Below are 24477 nucleotides of genomic sequence, written 5' to 3' on the forward strand. Positions count from 1 at the left end.
AACTAAATGGAAATCAAGCAATGGATGCAAATGGCAGCTTAAGGACTTCATGCATTTTAACTAATCCATTAAAAAAAAAGGAACTCTTGTTCAGTTTACCTGGATATAAAGCCCCTAAAGATCAAATAAACTTCATTCCAGCACCTTCTGCAACACCACCACCACAAAAAAAACCCAGTCAAACTACCTAAGTAATATAGCCATTTTCTTTTCAACTTTAGTAGAAACTAGGACAACATGCAAAGCCCAGGAAGTCTCTGCAAAGACTTGCATTAAGCTTCAACAAGCTTTGGCTCAGGTGTTTAGTGATGTGTCAGGTTGGTATGAGGCAACCAGCTATAGTCCCTGAAAGTCTTTACACCCCAGAGTGTGCTTTTCAGCTGTCAGTACGGAGCAATGCAGTCAGCAAGTCCTGCCTTAACTTTAGGATGGATACTATGCAGAAATGCAAAGAGCAAGGTAACAGAAATGGACTTCATTTTCCCTGACAGATAAAGAGAAGGTATATGTAAAACATTTGAACATTTGGGGAGAGGGCAGCCATTGAGAACTAATTCAAACTGTTGATGGTTTATTATTTATTGAATCTTGTGGTCAAAGTTGTTTTCATTTGCTGTGAGAAAGAATCCATCATTTTTTCCAAAGCACCACCCAGAATCTGCCACTGGTGATGTTCTAATGTCCCCAGTGCCTATACAAATAGCAAGGTCAGCTGAGATTTGTAAACTAGAGATCATAAGATTTAAGGAATTTGTTTATTCAGCCTAGTGTCTCCAAATTCTGTACAAGGCCAAAATTAAAAAGTCCTTTCACTGTACTGTGTCAGGTTACAGTAAAAAGCTCTCCAACAGTTTGGATGTTCAGATGAGAAAGCAAATTGTAATTTCATTTCAAGCAACCTATTTGTCAGCACATGCAGTTTAATTATCATTAAGTACCTCCAGCAGTTATAATGAATAGGCAAAATCAAAATGTTTGGTTTATACTTGTATAAACCTGCATTTAGTCTGAACTAAAAGCTGCCTGAATTACACTGAAAAGTATCTGTCTAGTGTTTGCATTTTTAGCTGTATTGTTCAAACAAAAATGTTAGTAAACAGTTCCCAGAGCCTTTCCTAGACTGATTGAATTAGGGGAATTTTCATGGCAATGACAAGAGGCAGATCTCATCCTGATGAGAAGGCCACCATGCATCAAGTTCCAGGTCCCTGTCAGGGTATAGAGCACAGGAATCATGCAAAAGTGATAAGTCTTTTTAGTATCAGCAAAAGAACATATTTCTAACTCGTCTCATTCTTGACAAAGGGCTGGGCTATGCTGAAATTTCCCAGAGTAATTCAGCTGGCAACAACCAACCAGCTTGGAGGGAAAAAAAAAATAAAGTGACTAAAGTATGATGAAGTTGCAAGGCATTTACAGAAAGTTGTATTGTAACAAGTACAAAATATTAACGGTATTTGATAAACAAAAGGGGTTGTTTAAAATCACCATATCTGAACATATTTGCACATGCAGTCTATCAGAATTAAAAGCTATTATAAATATCAGGACATTTGATGTTACCCTGCCAGTGGAATAAGCATTGAGATTACATCTTTGGAGTACATTTTAACTTTGCTGCCTTCTCTGAATAGGTAGCTTGAAGATACATAAAGCATTTCCATAGGCTAAATATTTGAAGTAAACTGTATGACTAATATTGTATTTGCCTTTCTTATAAAGATATAGATGAATGTGCAACCGGAGCCCATAATTGTAGATCTGACCAAGTCTGTGTCAACTTAAGAGGGTCCTTCAGCTGCCAGTGTCCTCCAGGGTATCAGAAACGAGGGGACCAATGTGTTGGTAAGTGTTGCTCTAGACTAAATTATTTTCTTTCATTCAGTTACAAACTTTATATTGAATATAAAGTGTATAGATATGTATACTGTAAAACAGCTGTAAGTTTGTGTCATGATAATCACTTTATCACAATAATTAATCACTAAAACATGTTTAAGTATAAACAACACTTGGGTTGAATTTCAAATTCATTTTCCTAACAGTTACCATTGTGTTTATTGTTTGTATGGGGTGTTGCCTAAGCCCCAGATACAGTCATAACTCTGCTATAGCGTCAACCAAAGCATATCTTTCCACTGTGGCCCTTAACGCCACATCTGTGAGCCTTAACTCACAGATCTGCAGGACAAAGTGGTACCTTCACACAGACCTAAATCCCTGCTCTGCAAAGCCTGGTGGCACAGCCTGTCTCAGTTTTATGAGTATAAATTAAAGAGATGGAAACTCTGAATGCAAGTATATGGTATTTACAACATGTAAACCACTATGCTTTATTCTTTGGACCAAAATAAACCATCAGCACCCTTGGGACCTATACAAGTACAGCATTAAATTAAATCCAAGTGCAGTGTAAACAGTGCATCTTTCCTATTCCATCCTCTTTTGCTGTTACTCTGTTCCTGCAGCCCACCTTCAGCCTTTATTTAACACCTCTTTAATCATAATTTCAGTGGATGAATTTATAGGCACCTTTACAGGCACTCCAGCCTTAAGCCTTAGCGTTGTCAGAGATAATAAAAACAACTATGAAGTAGGAGAATTAAATTTATACATAGAATCATAGAAGCATACATAGAATCATAGAACCTTTAGGGTTAGAAGAGACTTCAAGGATCATCCAGTTCCAACCCCCCTGCCATGGGCAGGGACACCTCACACTAGATCAGGTTGCTCAGAGCCACATCCAGCCTGGCCTTAAAAACCTCCAGGGGTGGGACTTTCACCACCACCCTGGACAACCTCTTCCAGCATCTCACCACCCTCAACCTGAGGTGATTTAGGAGGTGCTCTTGAATAAGACACAAGACTGGGTTTATGCAACCTAGAAGAAAAGCATTTGTTGGGTTTTTTTTTTGTCCTCAGTAGAACAAGAATAATAGAACTTCAGGTTTTCCTCTTTAACTTTGTGTTAGAGATCCTGTATCTGAAAGTGTTTAAAACAATAAAAACCTTGCAAAGGCTATAGGTAGTCACTGCGTAACAAGAGCAGCAGGAAGGAACCTGGGGAAATTTCAGTACACATCCAGACTAAGTGACATTTCTGGGCATGGCTCTCTTTAGAGTTCTGAGGAAAGGGCTGGAGAAATCAACCAAAACATCCTTAATCTCTTTCCTAAGAGATGTGGATCAGGCTGTGAAGTGTCAAATCGGTGTAAACACAGATGTATGTGATTTCTCTCTGTGCAAGAGTAGGATGAGTAGTTTGGAATGTAGGTAGAGGAATAGTTTTGACAGGTCATTGATTTTAATTTTTAAAAACTATCTGGGGTTTATCTAGATTTTTTGTTAAGAACAGGTAAAGTATATTATTGGCTATGCAACAGCACTTTCAATGTCCACACCTCTGGTACTACCTGAAAGTCTCACGGGACACATAGTACAGCACACACAAGAAAAGCAGCAGAACGATGCACTCTTCTGTTTCTGTGTGAATACATTTATGTATTTAAATGTATACATTAAATTGTCTGGAAAGTGGAATTCCCCTTCTCCTATTCAGGTCAAAACCAAGAATAACACCTGGTTTACATATTACACACGGATGTAAATTGTAAGTACATCCCTACACTTAGTACTGTCCCCATTTCAGGATAAAGCCTCTCTTCAGGGATTTTATAACAGCTCAGACAGAAAATGTTCTTGTGGCCAGATCTTGATAGAGGTTCTCCATATGTGAGGAAATATTTCTCAAATTTGAATGACATTTTTCCAGACTCTTCTGGCTTTAATGTAGAGGGAGGAAAAGACTCAATTTTAACAATTAGTTTATTTTATTCTAAAGTCACTAATACTTGTCTTAAATTTACTTGTTCACATGCTGGAAAATGAGTCTTTTCTAAAACACAGGAATACAGATAAAATGAATTATTTTCCAGCATTACTTCAAGCAGAAAATTTGGCCCAATGGATCTGCATGGAGTTGATGTGCCTAATCCCACAAGGAAAACTTCCACTGAATTAGAGTCAGATCCTGGAAGCATTCATATGCTTAAATGTAGTGCCTAAGCAGTAAAGCATTGCTCATATGTCTGTATTGTATAATCAGATCTTTAAACAGCAGTTTATAAGAGCTTAGTCCTGTAAAAGTCAAGGATGGAAGAGATCTCCCATGTTTCCTAATATATTCCATTTCTACTTCCAAATTTCTCCATGCAACAAAAGTTACAATCGCTACTGTACTGATAGCCAGGAATTTTCCAGCATAAGCCTTTTCATTCAGACCCATCCAAAACACTCCACTGCTACATTTAGCCACAAACAGTGACAGCAGATTTGACAAAGAAAGGGTTACCCTCTAACAACTTTTCTTTGCTTGATATTAGAACAAACACTTTCCTTATTAAAAAAAAAAAAAAAAGTCTTGGCCTCTTTTTAAACACATCTACGGTGGAAACAGCTGGAGGTAGGAAACTCAAGATCTGGCATGGATATGGGAAGTGCCTGTCTTTGTTCCAGTGAAAACTGGTCTTATTTGTCTGAGCCTTTGAAATCTTGCATTGTGTACATGTACGGAACACGGCATGGATTTCTTCATCAAGCTCAAGCAGGCCAGAACTAAAGATGGCTGCTGCATATACATGCACAATCACCACCATGGCATAATAAAAACCCCTCTGATTTTTTGACATAAACAGAGGCAATAGATCTGCCAGAATGCAAGGTAAACCTTTTACAAATGTGCTGTTGAACATTTTGTGTGGTTTGCAGGTGAAAACCCTGCTTCGGTGCACACATGGAATGCTGAAACTTGGAAAGGCAGCCTGCTCCACCTCAAACCCAGAGCTAATCTGCAAGTCTGAGAGTCTGTGGAAAGTTAATACTGCCTGAGATAGCAACAGCTTCAGCCAGTCTGATTGCATGGCTTGGCACCAGAGAGCGCAGCCAGAAGGTGTATGGAAAGGGATGCAGGAGAGACACAGAGGGAAACAGGAGCAATGGGAGCCCCTCGTGGAGCAAGCCAGTTTCTGAGGGATCCCTGCAGAAGCAAAACCACCTGTTTGTTTTTCAGGCCTATTAATCTTCCATCCTACTCATTCCCCTGTACTCACACAGAAAATGTGAACTCTTCCTGATGGAACTGCAAGGATTTAGTACATGCTAAGTGTGCTGTGTGCAAACTGCTGGAAAAACAAGGGTTACAAGCCACATTCTCGGTCTGATCCTGAGACACTTGGGTTGAAAAGCAGAACAAAATATTCTGGATTTTACCTATGCATAACTAGCAAAACTAAGCAACACTGTGGAAATGAATAAAGTTTGAATGTGTCTTGATCTCAGTGGCTGGAAGACAATCAGCACAAACCAAATTTCTAGAGAAGTTAAAAGTAAAATAAGCAGTCCCTTCCTCACATAAGCTTTTTTCCCTGCTTTTAATCAAGTCCAATTAACTTTATCATTTTTGTGGACCCAAGACAGCAACAGTGATCTGCCATGATTTCATTTGAACTAATTTCTCTTTGTTGATAACCCAGACATTGATGAATGCACTCTGCCTCCATATTGCCACCATCGATGCACGAACACTCCTGGTTCCTATTACTGCCAGTGCAATGCCGGTTTCCAGCTAGCATCCAACAACCACACTTGTGTAGGTAAGAGCGGCTTTGCACAGCACATGCAGAGACTTCTCATGCATGGGCTTGCTCACTACAGATACAAATACTGACACACGAGGTAAATACAGTTAAAATGTAAGTATCTTTATCCCAACTTGAAGAGAATAAATACCAACCTGTAAGGCATACCAGTTTTTGTATTGAGAGGCTCTCCTGTGAGTGATCTGAGAAATACACAAGGCTTAAAAAGAAAATTGGAGTCTTACTGAAAACCTGCTACTTTGTTGTTGCAGCAGGTTTCTGAGGACCATCTAGTTTGGCAGCTGGAGGATTATATTCATCATTTAATCACAGGGTCAATTATTTTTAAGATCTGGTGCATCACTTTACATTACCATTGGCTTTCACAATAACATTCCCAGTTCATGCAACACAAAGTCTAGAACTGGAAACCAGGGAAGCAGTACTATTCCTCTGCTGTTAAGTGTAGTTCTCCTCAGCCCATGATAAACATAGTGAGGAAAGCTAGCAGCTATACATGTCACATTTGAATATGTAGAAAATCATGTTAAAAATTGAAACCAAGGTCACGAAGGACAAGTGACTCTTCAGACATGATCCCCACTTCAGAAGTAAGTTGTTACCCTTTCCATGGCTTAAATGCAAGACGCATTCTTTCAGTTACACTCATGAATCTGTGACAGCTTCAACTTTGATGGGTACTTCACCTAAACATCCCTTCTCTGACTCGCTGGTGTCCTGCTGGCTGCTGCAACGGGACAGACTTTCAGGTCGTTAGCAGTCACCTGTCAGGAGCGCTACTTGCCAGCTGTACCCATCACATTTGTGTTACAACTTTTACATATTGAAAGGGGGTCAGTACCTCTTGGAAAGAATACAAACAGAATTGGGGCTTTGACTAGTTAGGTAATTCCTTCTGGTAGCACGTTCATGATGTACTTCTTTGCACTGTTGCCAGGATTAATCAAGAAAGAAAACAGCTTGCAAACAGTTTTACCATTATCATTCATTTTCAGGACCGGGAGGTTCATTCTATAGCCTATATATATCTGTATATATAGATATATATATATCTACTGAAGAGAATTACTATCCTCAATGTTTTAGGTTTTGTGAATGTGTGATCTTGTCAGTTTTTAGTGGTAGCTGTAAATGACTGAGTGTTGCTTACATTTATAACCATTTGTAAAAGCCATGAACTGTGGATGTTTTCCAAATGGAGCTCTCTAATAGTTGTATCTGATAAACACAAATATGAATGGAATACATGCAGGGGAGGAATACAAAGGAAAACATACTAAAATCTCCATAGTGAATGATGGAGAAGCAGCAGTTAATCAACAGCTTGTGAAAACAAGTGTTATAGATTCCAGAGATGGTTATGGTTATATACATTTCCCATTAAAAATTGCTTCTCATACCACAGTGTTCTCACATAGGTTAGAGTGGACACAGAAATACACCTTCCCCCAATATGGGCTAGGAGCACTGCAAAGCTCTACAGGTCTCAAAGGCTCATGTTATTATTGTAATGGAATTTAAAAGAACACATCTTAAGAGTAGTAAATAGCTCAAATAAATCTTAACCAGTGCATGCTGAGAGGTCTTATCAGTATGTGTTCCTTATATCAATTATTTATAGAGACTTGGCATTTCGTACCTGAAAACAATGCTGGAATGTGGAGTTTCATAGCCACACTAAACATTGTTGGAACAAGTCATCACACATTAGAATAACTTTCATTCCTGGAAAAATAGTCTTTTTTTAACGTGGAATGTAAAGCATAAATCTGACATTATTCTGCAGTGACTACAGATCTGTACTGATACACTCAACAGAGCTGCTAAGCGATAGACACAGACTAAGGCCTAAGCCACTTCACCAGCCTAATTACCAGCTACATAAAATAAAGATCTGCCATTTTTCCTTTCAGACATAAACGAATGTGATGCCAATAATCCGTGTGCACAACAGTGTTACAACATACTGGGTTCTTTCATCTGTCAGTGCAATCCAGGGTTTGAGTTAAGCAGTGACAGAATCAACTGTGAAGGTAAGCCCTTTTTTCACCTTGGAAGAATAAAGGGATATAATTCATGTGGAGCCACACTGTGGCTGTGGTCTGTAGCCAGAACTCTTAAGGCATTATACTGCAAATGTGGTTTTTAATACACACCTTAGTAGCTGCAGTTGCATTTAGGCACCTGGAGGTATGGGTATCTCTCTTAAATAGTAAGTGCAAAACAGGACATAGATTGCTCCAGCTCAGATGACAGCTGGGAAGAATAAGGCTTCTGAATACTTATTTCACAAACTCATTGAATTGTGTGTGGTCTGATGACCATCAAATGAATCAGAAAGGAATGCAAACCAAGAACAAGTGCAATTTTGTTGTTAGTCTTCTCCGAAAATAAAACCTCTTTTTTTTATTTTAAGGAAGCAACAACTGTGGTTTTTGAGGTGCTTTTAAGGCTTTGTATATAAACAGCATGTTTCCTGATGATTATAGAACCAACATTTTATTTCCTCTGCCAGAGGCTCCATAGGGGTCTTCTAATCTCCTTTTGGACACATGACGATCTCACCCCTAAAAGCCCATACCCCTCCTACGAATCCTTGAGCCAAAGATGCCTTTTTGGCTTACCACTGCCCTCCTAAACAAGCCAACAGAGCTATTACAGATACTCCTTCTCCAAGCATCTTAAACTAATCCCACTTGCAAGTGAACAGAACAGGGAGCAGCAAGTATGCAGCCCCCAAGGAGATGCCTGACATGAAATCAGGAACTGGCCTCAAACCTCAGAGGTACTAGGAGTGAGTCAGACTGTTTTCCAAGCCATTCCCTAGTTTTGATAGGTTTCATTTCATTTCTAGTTAATGGCATATACTGTTAAATTTTGTGCCACAGCACTCTTCTCTAGCAAGGGACTTTCCCTCTCTTCCTCTACTGCATTAGCATAGGGTGCAAGTACAAAGACAATATTTTTACCTTACTAACTAATTCACATCTGTGCACTTTATCAAAGTAATCACGTTTTGGATACTAAAAGTGTAAATTCTTTCCAAAGCTTTTTTCCTCAAGCCATTCTGAAGACTAACTTAGCTTCTGCTTCCTCAAGTTCAAAAATTCTCATTTTGCAAGACAACTGATAAAACACAAGTAAATCTATCCCTTCTGTTTGCAGCTTGAGATGTTCAGCCTTTTTTTAGCCAGGTTTCTCTTTTCTTGCTCTGTAGAACCAGCACTTAGCTATTATATTTATTCTATAACAAGGTAGATGTTAAACCCCAGTAACTTTAACCTCTTTTGCTCCCTGTAGACATTGATGAATGCAGAACATCAAGTTATATATGCCAGTATCAGTGTGTTAATGAACCAGGAAAATTCTCATGTGTCTGCCCTGAAGGATACCAGGTAGTAGGAGGCAGAACATGTCAAGGTAAGTGCCCTTAACTTAGCAGCCTCAATGCTGCCACCACCATTTCAGGCAAGACTAAGAATGCTTTCTATCTAAATGTATATTTTGTGACAGGATTACCATTATGTGAGCAAGAAATAAGTTGGATAAAGCATTTGATGATTAATTGCCTATCTGATAGTGATTCTAATTTGAGTCCTTCAGCTCATATTGTAAGTCCTCCAGATTCCTAGGACAACATTGCAGCCCTCAGGTAAAACATGTGTCTTGGGTGTCTAGGTATTGAGTCTTAGTTTCAGACATAAATACCACTGAAAAAAGAGCAGGCCATTTTTCACAGACACTAAACATGGCGGTTTATATCATGTTTCATTTTATAGTCCTTACTAAATGCAACCACAGTAGAAATGAATTATATGTTTCTTATCATAATAGGAGAAAAAAATGCAAGACTTGAGTGGCTTAGATAATTTATGTGTAGAAGATAAATGTCTGGCTAGGTGCCAGTAAATGCAGGAATTGTAACGTTTGCATTTCTTCCTCACCGGTATTGAATGTCTCTTCACCTTACTAGACAACATTGCAGAACAACAAGTGTGTTGTTTCTGTCATCCAGAACCTGATTTATCAGTCACCATTTTTAGGAATAAATGCTTGGTAATTACTTGCAGAAGGCCAGCTCATATTGAAGGTTGTGGAGGTGGTAGTTTGACCACCTAAAAATCTGTTTGTGCCTTCTAAGAAATTACATTTGAATAAACCCTTTCTGTGACTGTTAATTTCAGGTAGGCAGTAGGGTGATTCTGACAGTGACAAGATAATAGAGCATTAATACAGTACAACCTGAGAGTCTCCACCTCCAATCAGGGTTATTTTCCAGGTTAAAAAGGAAGCTCTGCTTTGCATGATCAATAGATTTTCATTATTCCTTTCAAATCTATTTCAGTGAAAATTTAGACATTCACTAAGCATTTAAGTTAGACCATGAAATTCAAGCAATTAACAAGAGCCTGCAAAAGGTGGGAAATCACAGTCCTTCCTCAAAATCTTTGTCCTCTGCCTACAAGATATCTTCTGCTAGTCAATCATTCTTTGCTAATTAGAAACTTTACGGTCTTTCTGCAGTTGCATTATGTATGATTAGTAAGTACTTCAGTCAACTAAACCCAAAAATTACAACCTTCAAACTTAATTAACCCTCTATACACAAACGTATTCCATTTCCACAGAGAAATCCCTTATAGCCGGGCCCCAGAAAAGCAGGTAAAGAACACAGGCACCTGCTGCATTTCAACAGACAAGCAGGCAATTGGGTTTTGTGGTTATTGTGAAGACATTGTATGCAAACTCATTTCCATCGGCTTTGACACAGTTCTTTTCCTTCCTCCTAGATATAAATGAGTGTGAGACTACTAATGAATGCAGAGAGGATGAAATTTGCTGGAATTACCACGGAGGATTTCGTTGTTACCCAAGAAATCCTTGTCAAGAGCCCTATGTCCTTACATCTGAAAAGTAAGAGCTAAATTAGTCTGTTGCAGTTTTTAAGCTCATCCCCAACAGACAATATGATCTACTACAACAGAAAGCAAGTACCATTTGTTTGCAGCTATACTAGTTTGATCCATTTTTGTTTTGCAGCCGCTGTGTCTGCCCTGTATCAAATGCCATTTGCCGAGAGCTGCCTTACTCAGTGGTGTACAAATACATGAGCATCCGTTCAGACCGAACAGTGCCCTCAGATATCTTCCAGATTCAGGCAACCACTATTTATCCTAATACTATTAATACATTCCGGATCAAGTCTGGAAATGAAAATGGAGAATTTTACCTGAGAGTAAGTATTGGTGGGAGCTGGATCTGAGCAGGGTATTAAAACCACTGGTGCCTCATAGTGCCTTGCCATTTTGATGTGATAGTGTCTGTCATTTTGACAAACGCACCAAATGTCTCTGTAAGAGTATCACAGCATCCCAAAGTTTATCAGCCTTTTCGTACTTCCTTATTAAATGTGCTTGGTTTCCAAATTTTAACAAACCCTTCACTTTTATACCTGAAAACTTACAACTCAGAATCAAATTGTTTCTTTCACATGAGTTCAACACTAGTAGTGATCATGTATATTTAGGAATCCTGGGACACACGTCTCAAATTCAAGTGAGATATCTCTATGCTTTTCACTATCTTTACCAATACCTCATCTATTATGTATTTAGGAGAGGACTACAGAAAAGATTCACAGAATCATAGAATCTTAGGGGTTGGAAGTGGCCTCCAGAGACCAAGTCCAACCGCCCTGCCAAAGCAGGATCACATAGGGCAGGCTGCATAGGAATGCATCCAGGCGGGTTTTGAAAGTCTCCAGAGAAGGAGACTCCACAGCCTCTCTGGGCAGCTTGTTCTTGTACAGAGAGTTTAATTACATTTCTTGGAATTAGTTACACAATTACTCTAATTACATTTCTCTCTCCCCCTTTTTTTTCTTTTAATTAATTAAATCAATAATGTCTTGGGATGGGACACTAATTTCTAGAGTGCTAAGTTCATGCCGCTTTACAAAGGTTTTGAGCTGAGACAAACTTGAACATTCTTTTTCCATATTGCTGCAGCTATTTCAGCAAACCACAAAACTCCAAATTACTTATAGCAAGATTTCCTATTGGTATAATGTGTTCAAGTAGACACGAATGAAAGTGTCTGTAACATCTGCTTTTTAAGATTTTTTTTGGCAGAAATCTGATTTTCTTGGATGCTTTTAATATTTACAAATTCCTGGGAAATCCTTTCTGTATGTGGCTTTACACTCCATAAAACAGAATCAGCACATAACATATGATCAGAAATATATTAATTGGAAGGTTTTGATTTTGATTCTTCTTCAGATCTGAAATTAGGGGGGGAGTTCATAGTGCATCAAAAAAGTGTACCAAGGTATGGTATTGCCTATTTACACATTGTTTCCCCAAGATGGAATCAAGGAACTGCTCATCTCTAGCTGACTTGTTCTGGCATAACCTACAATCCAGTGCTTTTTCCTGGATTTATTACACATACACCCCTCCTATCTACCCTAGAAACACTAATTTCTAGTTGTTTGAAAGAAGAACAGGATCAGTCCAGCTCTAATTTGGCTTATACCCCAATCTAGCCTTTGGACTGACTTTCTTTAGATGAACAACTCCAGTCTTCTGTTGCCACCCAACAAGGAATCTCAGGTCTTAAATAAGGAAGCATATGTTTATTCCTGCCAAGAGACTGCAGTAAACAAAGGCTTACTTAGAAGTTACTTGTATTGTTTTAGTAAAAGTCCAAGCTGGGTCTTAGATGCAGTGAATTGATTTGATTCATCTGTATACCTACTCATTTGACATGGTGAGAAAACATTTGTAGTAGGGGAAGGGCGAGAGAGAGTTTACATTTTTATGAGAAAGCTTTTGAACACACTAGCAGCATGCCACAGAGAAGGCCTGTCAGTGTTCTGCAGCAGCATGATCCTAGACTGGGAAAAGTGCTTTGGAGCAGTTCAAGATGAGGATGGCAACAGGTACACCAGTTGCAAAAATTCCCAGTGTTTCCCAGGGGAACACAACTCCTGGAGTATGAGCCATGAAAGAGTTTCCCTCCACACAAGCTACAGCACTGTTAAAGATATGAGATGTCTCCTGGTTTACTTATTCACCATGTATTTTTCAAAGCTGATGGATGGGGATAAAAACAAAGACCATCCTGGGAGAGATTACCACTTTGCAGGTCCTTTAGGAGAGTCAGCCTAACCAGGAACAGATTTTGCAGTGCAGTTTATTTCTCCCAGCCATAGTCAGGTAAAGCTTTCCCTGCAGCAAAGCCAGGTGTGAGATTAGTCATGGCCATTTAAAAATGTTACAAGAATACTTGCATTGTGGATCTGTGCTAAGACAGAGCATTTTTATAGCGCAGTAACATACAAGTGCTCACTTGATGCACCTAGGGAATCAGTTCAGATTTGACTGAATGAAACGTCTCTGTTGTTGTTTCAGCAAACAAGCGCCGTCAGTGCAATGCTTGTGCTCGTGAAGTCACTATCAGGACCAAGAGAGCACATCGTGGACCTGGAGATGCTTACAGTGAACAGTTTGAACTACCGTACAAGCTCAGTGCTAAGATTAACAATAATAGTTGGACCCTACGCATTTTAGTGGTTTTCAGTAACCTTTCACTGGCACTTAAAGTAGCCAAAGAATATTATCTTCAAGAAAGCACTTACTATTTTATTTATAGATTTTGCTCTCCTATTTTTTTTAAGATTTGTTTAGTAAATTGGTATCTTTAATCCACACATTAACACCTGTAAGTCCCAATTAGTAGATGTGTTCCATAGTATACAGATGGGCATTGTCACTTTCTGTATAAAGACTTCAATCTTTGTTTAATTACCTTTCTTGGACTAGATACATACTACGCTTTTGTGTGAGAACTGTATGTTCCTACTAGCCTGTAAAACCTCACGTACCCCTCCTAGCCAAATAGGTCATGCAATTAAATGGTGATCTTCTTTGTTGTTTTAAATTCTGATGCAGCTACACTGACCATCTGAAAATGAAAAAAACTATATAGTATGAATGATATACAAAGTAACATTATCTGCTAAGCTAAAATATATTTCTTCTTTCTAACTACATTGTAACAAAAGATATCAGTCAATAAAAATCTATTTCTGTAGACATTTATGTGCTGTCAGTTGTTTTTTTCAAATCTGGGTGGGGGGTCAGCTCACATTGTAAGAAGAGGGGTTTTATAGGCAGTTAGTGTTAACCATAACAGTGAATAACATTCTGCCCTCTCCAAGAAAAATACACCATAGGAGAAAAATTTCTCTGACAATGAAAGAAACTCCAAGTGGAAAAGCACCACCAAGGGCACATGTGTCCATGGTTTTCCTGAGAGCGCTGTTGGGAGTTACAGGTTAGTGGGACAGAAGTTAACATGCTGTTTTTCCAGACACATTCTGTTGCATACTTGCATATGAGTGCATTTGCTCATTAAGTTGTATCATTTTCATGCACTCCTGTTCAATTCAGATTATCTTACAATTCAGATTTATCATGTGCAGTATTCACAACATTTATTTCTAATTCAAGAACTAAAACCATCTTTTGTAACGTGTGAAATCTTATTTCTTGTTTAAAATGTAGTAGTTAAGTCTGGGATGGACAACATTTTTAATAAAGCTCTCTCATTATATTGGACTTAGTCTTAGGAGATAGTTTATTAGCCACATTAGAGTGCTGAATTGTCAGCTACCGTGAGAGCCAGCAAAGCTCACTGAGTTCTGCTGAGTCAGAATGACCCAAAGCTCAGTACATACAGTATTAGTTCATGGAAGACTAAAACCACACTGCCTTCCTAGAATGACAGACTTATCATCTAGTGAGTTTTAGGTTTATTGACATTAAATAGAACAGGAAAAATACACCAACATACACACACTGCTAGCTCGTTGCTGATTGAAGGAAAAAGCCTCTTTTCTACTTAAAATGCATTGTCTATAGAAAATGTGTGAGCAGTGCATACATCATAGACAAGAAAATCCCTTTGGTGGTGCAACCCCACAGATTCATATTTATTATGTCAGTCACCCTCAGTGGTTGCTTTCAGAGGAGGTGCCCAAAGAAGTAGCAAGCATGGCTGAAGAACTTGGCATCCTGAGGTCCTACACGGCAAGACAGCAAAAATTCACTTCAGAATATAACTTAGCAGAGGCCAGAACCACTGTGGCTTAGGGTGATACATCTCCCACACTGACAAATTGCAGTGCAGGACCCTATTATCCAATGATCATTCCTTCAGGCAGTCATTTGTGGCTTTAAACAAATACTTCATCTGCCAAAGGGGTCAGAGCACGTTTGTAGCATAAGCAAAAAACCAGCACTGATGCTGGGTCACATTTTCTTTGGGATCCTGGAGCTGTGGGGTGAGACCCCAGGTAGCCTTCACCCCTCTCTGCAGAGAGGAGCTCACCAATACAAGCCCAGTTGCTTTGCAGAACAATTGGTGTTTTCCATTGTGAAAACTCTGAAAGTTTGGCTTGTAGGAAGCTTCTTCCTCTCTGCAAAGGGCTTCCTCCCTATTCATCACCACTACAAATCTGCTTAACTTGAAAGGCAGCTCCTCATCCCACATGTACTGAACAGAACGCCTCCAAGTTCTTCCTCCCTGCAATTCCTGTCACAAGCAGCACGTTTGCCTCCATATTTAGTTTGTCAACCATCATTTTCTCTCTGTGTAGTCTGTCCTCACAAACTTGACATGCTGGCTCTCAAGCATGCCTCTCTACCCTCAGCATCAGGACTGTTCTTTTACACTGACTTTTAACTTCCCAGTTTTTTTAATTCAGTATTGTCCATTCCATGGAACAATCAATTCTGTGGTTCTTTCCAGGTTCAAAATGGGCAGTTTTCTCTTAATAGGTGCCCAGAGGAGGCTGAAGTGGCTTTGCCCCCTTCAGTCATGGGACTTCTAGGGCACCAGGCTGGTCCCTGCAATGAATTAAGCAGTCAAAAGTAACCCTGGCATCCCCAAGCTGCCAAGCTCTGCCCCAAGGATTTACTCTGCCTTCATGCTCTGCCAATACTTATATGAGTTTTGTCACCAGCCTTTTTAAGTCTTCCTTTTAAATCTCTGCTTATCTGACAATGACCCAAAATTAATAATTATATATAAAGAAAAATAACATTTATGTACTCATCAAATGGCATGAACAGCAGGGGCAGTTGTAGCACACAGACATGCCCAAATCATATTCAGCATACTCATTTCTTCACATCTCATCATGCTCATAATGGATTTGGAGCAACCTATTTAATTTCCTCACAAACCATTTGTTTGAAATATTCAGGTCTATATAAGACCACTTAGGGCCCAAACTGGGCAAATCAGAGGTTATTGTACAGCCCAGAAGCCCAGATCCAGCCACTTGACATTATATTGCTATGGGTTGGTTGAGACCCGAACACAGTCACTGGGTGTGGGCACCACTCTCCACACACAGCATTAATCATGGGGCTTTCATGGAAGTGGGGAACTGAAATAACAGGAGCCCCTCCAAACCAAAACACAAGCAGGTGAGCTGAGCAAGCCAGGGACTACAGCACAGCTGTGCAAAACTTGGAAGGAGGTGGTTGGTATTGTTTTGGATAAGGGTGTGAGACATGATTGAGTGTGAGAATGTCCAAAAAGCTGATGGTTAAAATGAGAAGGTGGTTCAGAGCCTGAACAAGGAGAGCTTTTGTATGTTACACTAGGCCAGAAAACCAGCATGTTTTTAGGGGAGAAACTCACAAGTTTATCCAATCCTTCAGGAAAACAGGACTTGGTATGTCCCTTGCAAAGGATATGGAGCTGCAGCAAACATGCAACAAGAGTTTAAATAGTGACTTGGGTTAAAAGGGTTGTTAAAATCCCAGGAAATTACAGGAGAGCAAAGTGTGTGCTCAGCCTTCATCCTAGTGGCATGGCCATTATTAATAACACTCCAGGAAAGATTCTCATAAAAGTCTCTGTCACTCTTGGAGAAGAATCTAAATCAGGATCACATGCAAAGTTTTGTATCTTCTTAAAAATAGAAAACTGGGGGGGGGGGGGATTAAAAAATAGAACTTTGAGTAAACAGAACTTAAGGAAATAGAAATGCAAGTTCATTCACTTCCCCAAGACCACCTGAACCTAGTGCAGTGGGATTATTTTGTTTGGAAGGCTCACAAATGCAAGTTTATTGTTGAATCCCATTTCCATGACTACAAAGAGTTGCTTATGTTTTGAATGATCATCCACGTTTCTAACTTTATAACTCCCCTATTAAAATATAGAACAGCTGCTGCCCCAGTCAGCTGTTCAGCATATGGAGCCCACCAGGGACAAAGACCACTGTTAACACGGAGAATCATTTTTAACGCCCTCACATTGCTAAACCTCACCATCATCTCAGCAAAATGGCACACTTCCACACTTCCCAGCTGGGGGAACACCTGCGTAAGGCAAAACTGAACTGCGCCGCATCTGCTGCAAACCCCAAGTTCATTTCATCTGGCCAGCAGAAAGAGTTATCAGCCCCAGTGAACATCGAGAGGGCAAAAAGTTAACTGTGTTTTAGATCTGGGAAAAAGCAGATGTCTAGTTAAAATGTTTATATTGCAAACATTTCTGTGTATATTAGGAGGAAAGAGAGCTGTTGGTTGCCAAACCAAATTTGAAGGACAGTACAACAGCTTTTGTCATTTCTGCACAGGGAAAAATACAGCCAAGTTTTATATGAATATAGATGATGTACATTGAACAAGTCATTTTGGTTTTAAGTATGTGATCTCCAAGTCAAGTCTTTTTAAAGCCTCTCCATTATTGTGCATATCTGCTAAGCAGAAAAAGCTGCAAACATTGTGTCACAACAATATGACACAGGAGTATTAAAGGCTTCCCTGGATTTATTTTCTGGTAACTCAGAGGATGCCTTGAGAAGGGATTAGGGGCTGTGTGGCCATGACATGCAGCAATGCTTCCAGCAGAGGAAAATGCTTGACTTAGGTGAGCTCCTGGTTTTGTTTGTAAACATGGTCACACTGTGTTGGTGACACTCTTTCTGCTCTAGCTTGAGAAAGAAATTCTTTCCCTTTCTGATCCAGCATGCCCACAGAAGGGACATCAGCTCTGTGTACCTCTGCTCCCTCTAGAAAGAAGGGTGGATAACCAATATTTTTAAAATGTTCATATTTTTGCAATTCCTACATAACCACACAGAACATACATACTCAGGCAGTAGTACAGTTCTGCACTAACATACTTCAGATCAGACCATTGAAAGCAAGAGGGGCAGCTCTCAGCTAAGCAGTCCCATGGCTCCTGCCCTGCAGATACACATTCTGGAGCACTTCATTGCATTGCTATATTGAAACTTTATTTTTTTACCCTGCTCTTTCCAGAAGACACCCCCTAAAGCCTCTGACCTACAAAATCTCCCCATGTGAAGACATGCACCACCCCATTCAGATACCCAAACAAGCACACAGAAAAGCTTTCAAAATCAGCAGCCTGCCAGCTGGGTTTAAAAAAGTAACATATTTATGCTGTTAAACTCCAAAATCACAACCATGAAAGTTACACAGGCACCTCAAGGTATGGATCCTGCTGATGCCACTCCAGAAATATTTGAACCTCTGACCACCTCCTCTTGAAAGTCACATTTTCTTGCAATTTGAGTGTTTCTGGAGGATCTATGTGCAGTATATAGGAATGTTTCCCATACAGAATATATACAACAAACACCCAAGTGGGAAGTTTAAAGAGCAAAATTCTTGCAGGTGGCATGGAAACTAGGAAAACAAACAGATTTTGGAAGCTCAGAGTAAGGCCTGCAGAGGGGAATCCAACATACCAAAACAGCAGGGTAAAAGGCATTATTAAAATCAATAAGTCATCCTGTGAGAAGCTGAAGTTGTATACAGATGAGGAAAAAAGAAATGTTCCTGAGATCTGGAAGGTCACACATAAAAACAAACAAGGCAGGCCAAAGGACCAGCTTGCAAAAGGGATTAGCAAACCCAGCCTCTTCGAAACACAGCAGAAACAACCTCCCAGGAGGCTGATGGGGCCAGAGAGTGACCCACACATTAAGGCAATAAACAAAAACAAAGATAATACCATGGCAGAAAAATGAAGCTTAGATTTCTATCATGTTCCTGGAAGAGGAATTTGGTAAAACTAGCTACGCCAGAGCTGTTCTTATAGCAGCTATAGCAAAGGATTTGCCTTGAAGTAAGAAGTGGCTAGAAGAGGAGGAACAGCAATTTTTGTTAATGATATCCAGTTGTTCAGGTAAAGAAGAGCATCCTCAGGAAAACAGGGCCTTCACACTGCTCCAAATTTTGAGCAAAGCATGTCAAATAAACCCAAAGGGAATAAATGTAAAGCGATGCACATGGGGAAACTTATCCTGGCTTTATTTGAACCGTGAAGGCCCTTGAACTTGAGCACCAGCTCTTAGGAAGATGGTGTCACGGTTACGATAGAGCATTCAAAGGAAATCATAGCTCCAGAAAGCAAACCTGTCATCAGGAATAACTGGAGATGGAGCATGGAACAAAGCTGAACACTTACACAGTTGTGTAAAACCACTGCATCTGGAACGTGTCATGCAGTGTGGGTCCTATACCCCTGATCCCTTCTTACAACAGGATGTTGGGAAAATTAAAGCTCCAGCCAGTCTGAAAAATAGCTGCACAAAGTCACAGAAAAGTCTCCCAAGACCCATTAAATATGTGAGTATCCTGGTCAGGGACTCTTCCCTGGAACCTGCGGGCACAGGGGAAGCATTTGCAGTTTGCTATTAGCAGCTCTGAAGCTGTTACATAGCCTTGCCAGAACCTCTACCCATCGGCACAGTCTGTTACAAGGCCAAATGCCTAAAAACTAACCACAGCAAAAAGAGCACTAAGTATTTTCATACTACATCCATCATTTGCATTAGTGACATTTTTGTGTTGTTGTTGTAGCCATGGTGAACTGCGAGCACCAGCTTTACTCATCCATCGCACCCAGTTCAACAGTGGCCACAGAAAGCATTAAAGCAAAACCTATGATCAGCAAACAAACACACAAACTATCAGCTTCAAGGGAGAAAACCTTCTCTTCTGCCCAGTTTATAAGGCACAGCCTGGGGGAAGGTAGCAGGAGCCAGATCATTGCAAATAATGATGTTTCTAGGAAAGCCATTTCTGGACACACTGCTTAGCCATGAATTGACCCTTGAAGCGACTCAAAGCCTGAGGCTAACATTTGCATTTGCTGCTTCCTCCTCCCAAACTGAACCAGGTTCCAGACAATTTTGCAACCCAGGGCTGGTGTAAAGACTAACCCCCAATATTTAGCAAGGCTGCTTTGCTTCATGAGAGCTTTAAAAACTGGAAAAGGTAGATAGGCAGTGGAAAACATGAAGCAACATGCTGAGTATTCAGTGTGAGGCTGGTGATTTTGTACAACGAACCAAATCACAAGGATCAAAATAGTAACACAAAACTTTAACAGGGTTGGATGATTTTTGCCTCTGCTCTGGTATGCTGAAGGGGGAAGGCCTAAATTATACAGTGAACATCTCCAACAGAGCACTACAAATTCATGGACAATGAAAACAGTATTTTCTTCTAATGCATCACAAAAGGCTTCATTTCTTCTGTTTTCTGCAAAATCAGAGCAGAGCAGGATGGCATATGCTTATGTCTTACTGCCAGCCAGGCTCCTGCATCATTTTCCCCATCAGTGCTGAGAAACAGACTCAAACCACAGTAGAACCTTTGCAAGAGCATCACACTTTGCAAATACATTCTGTCCCTAGGCAAACTGGGTATGGGTTTTTAGGAAGCTCCCCCATTTCCAACAACACATATTTCTCCCTGCTATATAGAAGAGGTATTGCTAGCAGGCTGTTACAATTTCCATCATACCAAGTCCAAAGCTTTCCAGTTCCATCATCAGTAAACGTTTTTCAGGAATATTTTTCTTTGCTCAGTTTAAGATTTCTCCCCTTCTAATTTCTGAAGTTGGCAAAAATTAAAAGGTAGCTGCAGAGGTGTTCTTGTAAAGCTTCAACTTCTGCTTTGCAGAAAGGCTGTCTGCACACAAGTGTGAAGAAAAGCTAGAGAAGCACCACATTAGTATCATGGCAATGAAAGATGAAAATAAAGCTCTCCTGAAAGATTATGTACACATACACATTGCATGATACATAAATGCAGTGCTGATAGGTAAAGAAACAAGGATCTAGTCAATGCCAACATTCCACTCAAATCCACTTGCCTGCAAGACACCAAGATAAGTAAAACAAACCTCTAAGCTAGCAGCTTGATGGCACAGACTTCTCCTTTCATAAAGTTAGCAGTTAATCTTAACATAATTCAGTGCTTCTACCTAGGCCAAAATCCCTAAATCTAGCTATTTTCATCTGTTAAGTCCAGTAGCTTGTATGTCTTTCTCCATCCTGTACAGAGGAAGATGGCTTGAGCTCTAATCAACTTTGATATAAACCAAGACACATTTGTGAAATTCCCAGATTCTGACTTTAAGCATCTGTTACTGAGCCTCCAAGACATTCAGTTTAAGCACCGAGTACTCAAGGCACCTTTTGGAAGGAAGTGGAGCTCCCCCAGCCCACTCTCACTCATCTTTAACGTCCCTTTAACCTCCTTCTTCCTGATATGCCCTCCACTGCAGCCTTTTCCCATTTGAATTCAAACTTTCCACGGCTGTGACATAGCTGCAGGGATATTTTCTGCATCTAGATGATGAACTTTTTTTTTTTGCCTTTGGGTTTACCCAGATTTGCACAGGCACTTGAGATGAAGGCTTTTGCTCTGATCACCCTTGACCATCATCACCCACACTGAAAATACTGTGCTTCAGTTGGGAAAAAAATACTATCTAGATGTTTTAAAAGACCAGCCTGGCTCTCAAAATTAGACAGTGTAGGATATTTGGTGATGGAAGGTAGTTTCTCACACAACAGTCCCAAAAATACCCCTCAGCTAGGCAGCCTGGGGTATTTCAACAGCTGTCCTCAGCAGACATTTCCTGAGGTTGCCTGGAGTCCCAAAAAGGATGTAAAATATTTGTAGTAATTCCCTGAACAAACCCCAGAGGCTTCCTTGAAGCAGGGTCTTCAGCTCTGTTGACTTGCATTTTTAAAAGGTAATATAAATTCCACTTATGCTGCTTTGTTTGGATGTTGAAAATTGGTCTCCATAGACATGGTTGAAATCATGCCCTGAAGCACTGAGGCTGGAGCCAACAACCACACAGCCTTTTGCCAGTACAGAGCAGTGTTAAAGGTGTAAATGCCATCCCGGCCACCACAGCAGGGCTGGAAAGCGCAGGGAATCCCAGGCAGGGACAGGGTGTCCTGCTGCACTGGAAAGCGCCACAGCTGGGGCCATTCAGCCACTGGGAGTACTCTGTGGGATCCCTCCCATGTCACCCCCAACCAAAAGTCCACTCCTGCTGCTCACAACTTTCCCTCAGCAGGCACAGACAAGAAGGCAAACAGAAGCACCCACAGGAAGCCTCAGTTCTTTTTATTTTTGAATTTGTAAAGCCTGATTGCCCCACAGAAGCTCCATCAAAGGCTGACAAGCAGCTAGGACCATGGTGATGTTTGCCAAGCAGAAACAGCAATAAAAAGAATTAAGAGTGAGACAAACACGGGGAATACATGGAGACATGACAAGCAGAGGTTTGTACATGGAACTTTAGATCGAGGGTAGCATTCCTGTCTAACACAAGCATTTTAATACTTCCGGATGCAAGCTTCAAGCCAAAATCAGTGAGGGCTGATGTTACAGCTCAGGGATGCTGAATGTTTTGCAAGAGCTACAGGTTTTTGCAGTGCCAAAACCATCCAGAAGAACAACAAAGCAGCATTTAATTTCTCCCCACCCCCCACCAAGTAAGCCCATCGCAACATGCCAGCGTGAAGCAATCACAAAGCAAAAATGAGTTCTGAGGCACCAAATTACCCAAGTGGATTGAAACATTGGGATGCCCAGACCACTGAGAAACCTGTCTCATCCCAACTGGGAAAGGGAGGGGAAAGAGGGGAAGAAGGATAAAGCAGAGAATTACCTACATTTGAGAAAATATTACTTTCATTACACTATCTTCCTCTAAGACTCTAAGCCTGGCTCCACCACTCTGGGGCCAGTTCTGCAGTCCTGTCTATCACCACAAAGCCCAGGCAGAAAGCAACCATTAAGGATTTTCCTGAAGTGCCAGCTCAGTTCTGAATAAAGCACAGGATTCTTCTGCTGAGGGCAAGATCAAGCTGAGATTAAGCCAGGAGACATGCTCCCCAGGTCAGCAACACAGCAAGCGTGAGCTCACACGAGCGATAAACTGTTCGGAACAACTTGTCCCGGAAAGACTGCTGCTCCTCTGCTCTTGCCAAGGCCCATTTCTGCTTGGTTTATGCACTATGCCAGTTCCTCCCATATAAGATTAAGCTGCCTTGAGGCAACTTCAACTTACACATCTGATATTCTGAGCATTTTCTATGCAGCTCAGGAGTCAGCCACTTCTTTTCACCTTGCATCACCCTTGCAAAGGCATTTGTTCCTATTAAGGGCTCACACACCTTTTCTGGAACTCTGAAACATCAAAGGGATCACTCAAGGAAATAATATTTCACTAAAGAGCAGAACTGAGCTATCAGTGCCATATAGCTCAACTGTGCAGAGGCATTAACCTGATAACAAAGAGTACAGGATCTGTTTGCTCAGATATGTCCACCATACTGAAGAATAGTTTCTCCCTTTTGAGACTGTTATAAATGTATTAAATCTAATTGGTTTCTTACAAGTACCAATAACATACCCTAGAAATAAATAAGTGAGCTTTGAAACCTAAAAGCTTAGTATGAAGACATCCTGGGCAGCTCCAAGCTGAAAAGGCTTAAAAAAAGAAAAAATCCCTAAGCTAAGACGACTCTGAATTCCTTATTTGTTTGCTTCTCTGACTACACATGAAAAATTGCAGTCTAGCACAGGCCTGTTTGGGTGCCAGATCTGCTTTGCAAGTCTGCTCTGTGAAAGGCAATAATACAGTTGAACTGGGATTCTATGCAAGTATCAGCCAGCTATTATTGTTACCTGCTAAACAATTTTCCTACAGCTCAAATGCCTGTGGTGGTTGCTGGTTACTGCTATGAGGAAGACAGTTACAAAGACAAAAGTGGTTAGGCTCAAATTGTAGGTACGATTAACATTTACCTAGCCAGAACAGTAACTCTGGCTCATGAAGAGGTGTTTTTCTGCATTCAACCCATTTTTTCTACATGCCCCAACAAGATGGGCAGATCTAAGTGGATGCTTATGTGCACAGTAACTATGATCACTGTGATTTAGGTCACAAAACAGCAGAAAATTTAGCAGGTGCATCTCCAAAGCTATTGGTTAAACCACTCAGATGAAAGACAATAGAGTAAGAAAGTTACCTTACAAACAATATTATGGAAAAGCAAAGAAGGAAAGAAACTTCCTGAGGGTTTGGCATTATTCTTATTAGCAATGGCTGAATTTATTCTGCCTCATTTCCAGTGTAGTCAGATATTGAAATAAAACTTGAACACCATTTGTTTGCCATGATACAGAGACAACCAAAGACTGGAGACCAAAACTCATGAGGATGGCAACGGCTATACACAGATTTTGCTTATGTAATCAGTTTGATTCAGACCAGGTCTAGATGTCCAAGAAAGGCTGTTGTCTACCAATACCACAGAAAAAGTTTCCTCTTAAATGTAAAACTATTTATAACTGAAGAAGCATTGGATTGGTGGAAGGAATGTATTTGCTGCTACAAGTAGAAACTGTTCTGCAAGTACAGCTGACCACACAGCACTATCAGG

At 40.4% G+C, this 24477-nt stretch overlaps 1 protein-coding gene across 3 annotated transcripts in view; it reads left to right on the forward strand.

Annotated features, from left to right (window-relative positions):
• Positions 1–13761, forward strand: part of EFEMP1 (EGF containing fibulin extracellular matrix protein 1) — a 47925-nt gene extending 34164 nt beyond the window's left edge. For all 3 annotated transcript variants that reach the window (XM_068153276.1, XM_068153279.1, XM_068153278.1), the window contains 7 exons: positions 1723–1845; positions 5535–5654; positions 7574–7693; positions 8961–9080; positions 10451–10574; positions 10701–10896; positions 13076–13761. In XM_068153276.1, coding sequence (XP_068009377.1) covers positions 1723–1845; positions 5535–5654; positions 7574–7693; positions 8961–9080; positions 10451–10574; positions 10701–10896; positions 13076–13234 — 962 coding nt within the window. In that variant the 3' untranslated portion in view covers positions 13235–13761. The remainder of the gene's footprint in view (positions 1–1722; positions 1846–5534; positions 5655–7573; positions 7694–8960; positions 9081–10450; positions 10575–10700; positions 10897–13075) is intronic.
• Positions 13762–24477: the final 10716 nt, after the last annotated feature.

Source organism: Melanerpes formicivorus, unplaced genomic scaffold (assembly GCF_026170545.1).
Source record: "Melanerpes formicivorus ecotype bairdi unplaced genomic scaffold, bMelFor1.0.p_v2 SCAF_25, whole genome shotgun sequence".
In the NCBI taxonomy this organism is placed as follows: Eukaryota; Metazoa; Chordata; class Aves; order Piciformes; family Picidae; genus Melanerpes; species Melanerpes formicivorus.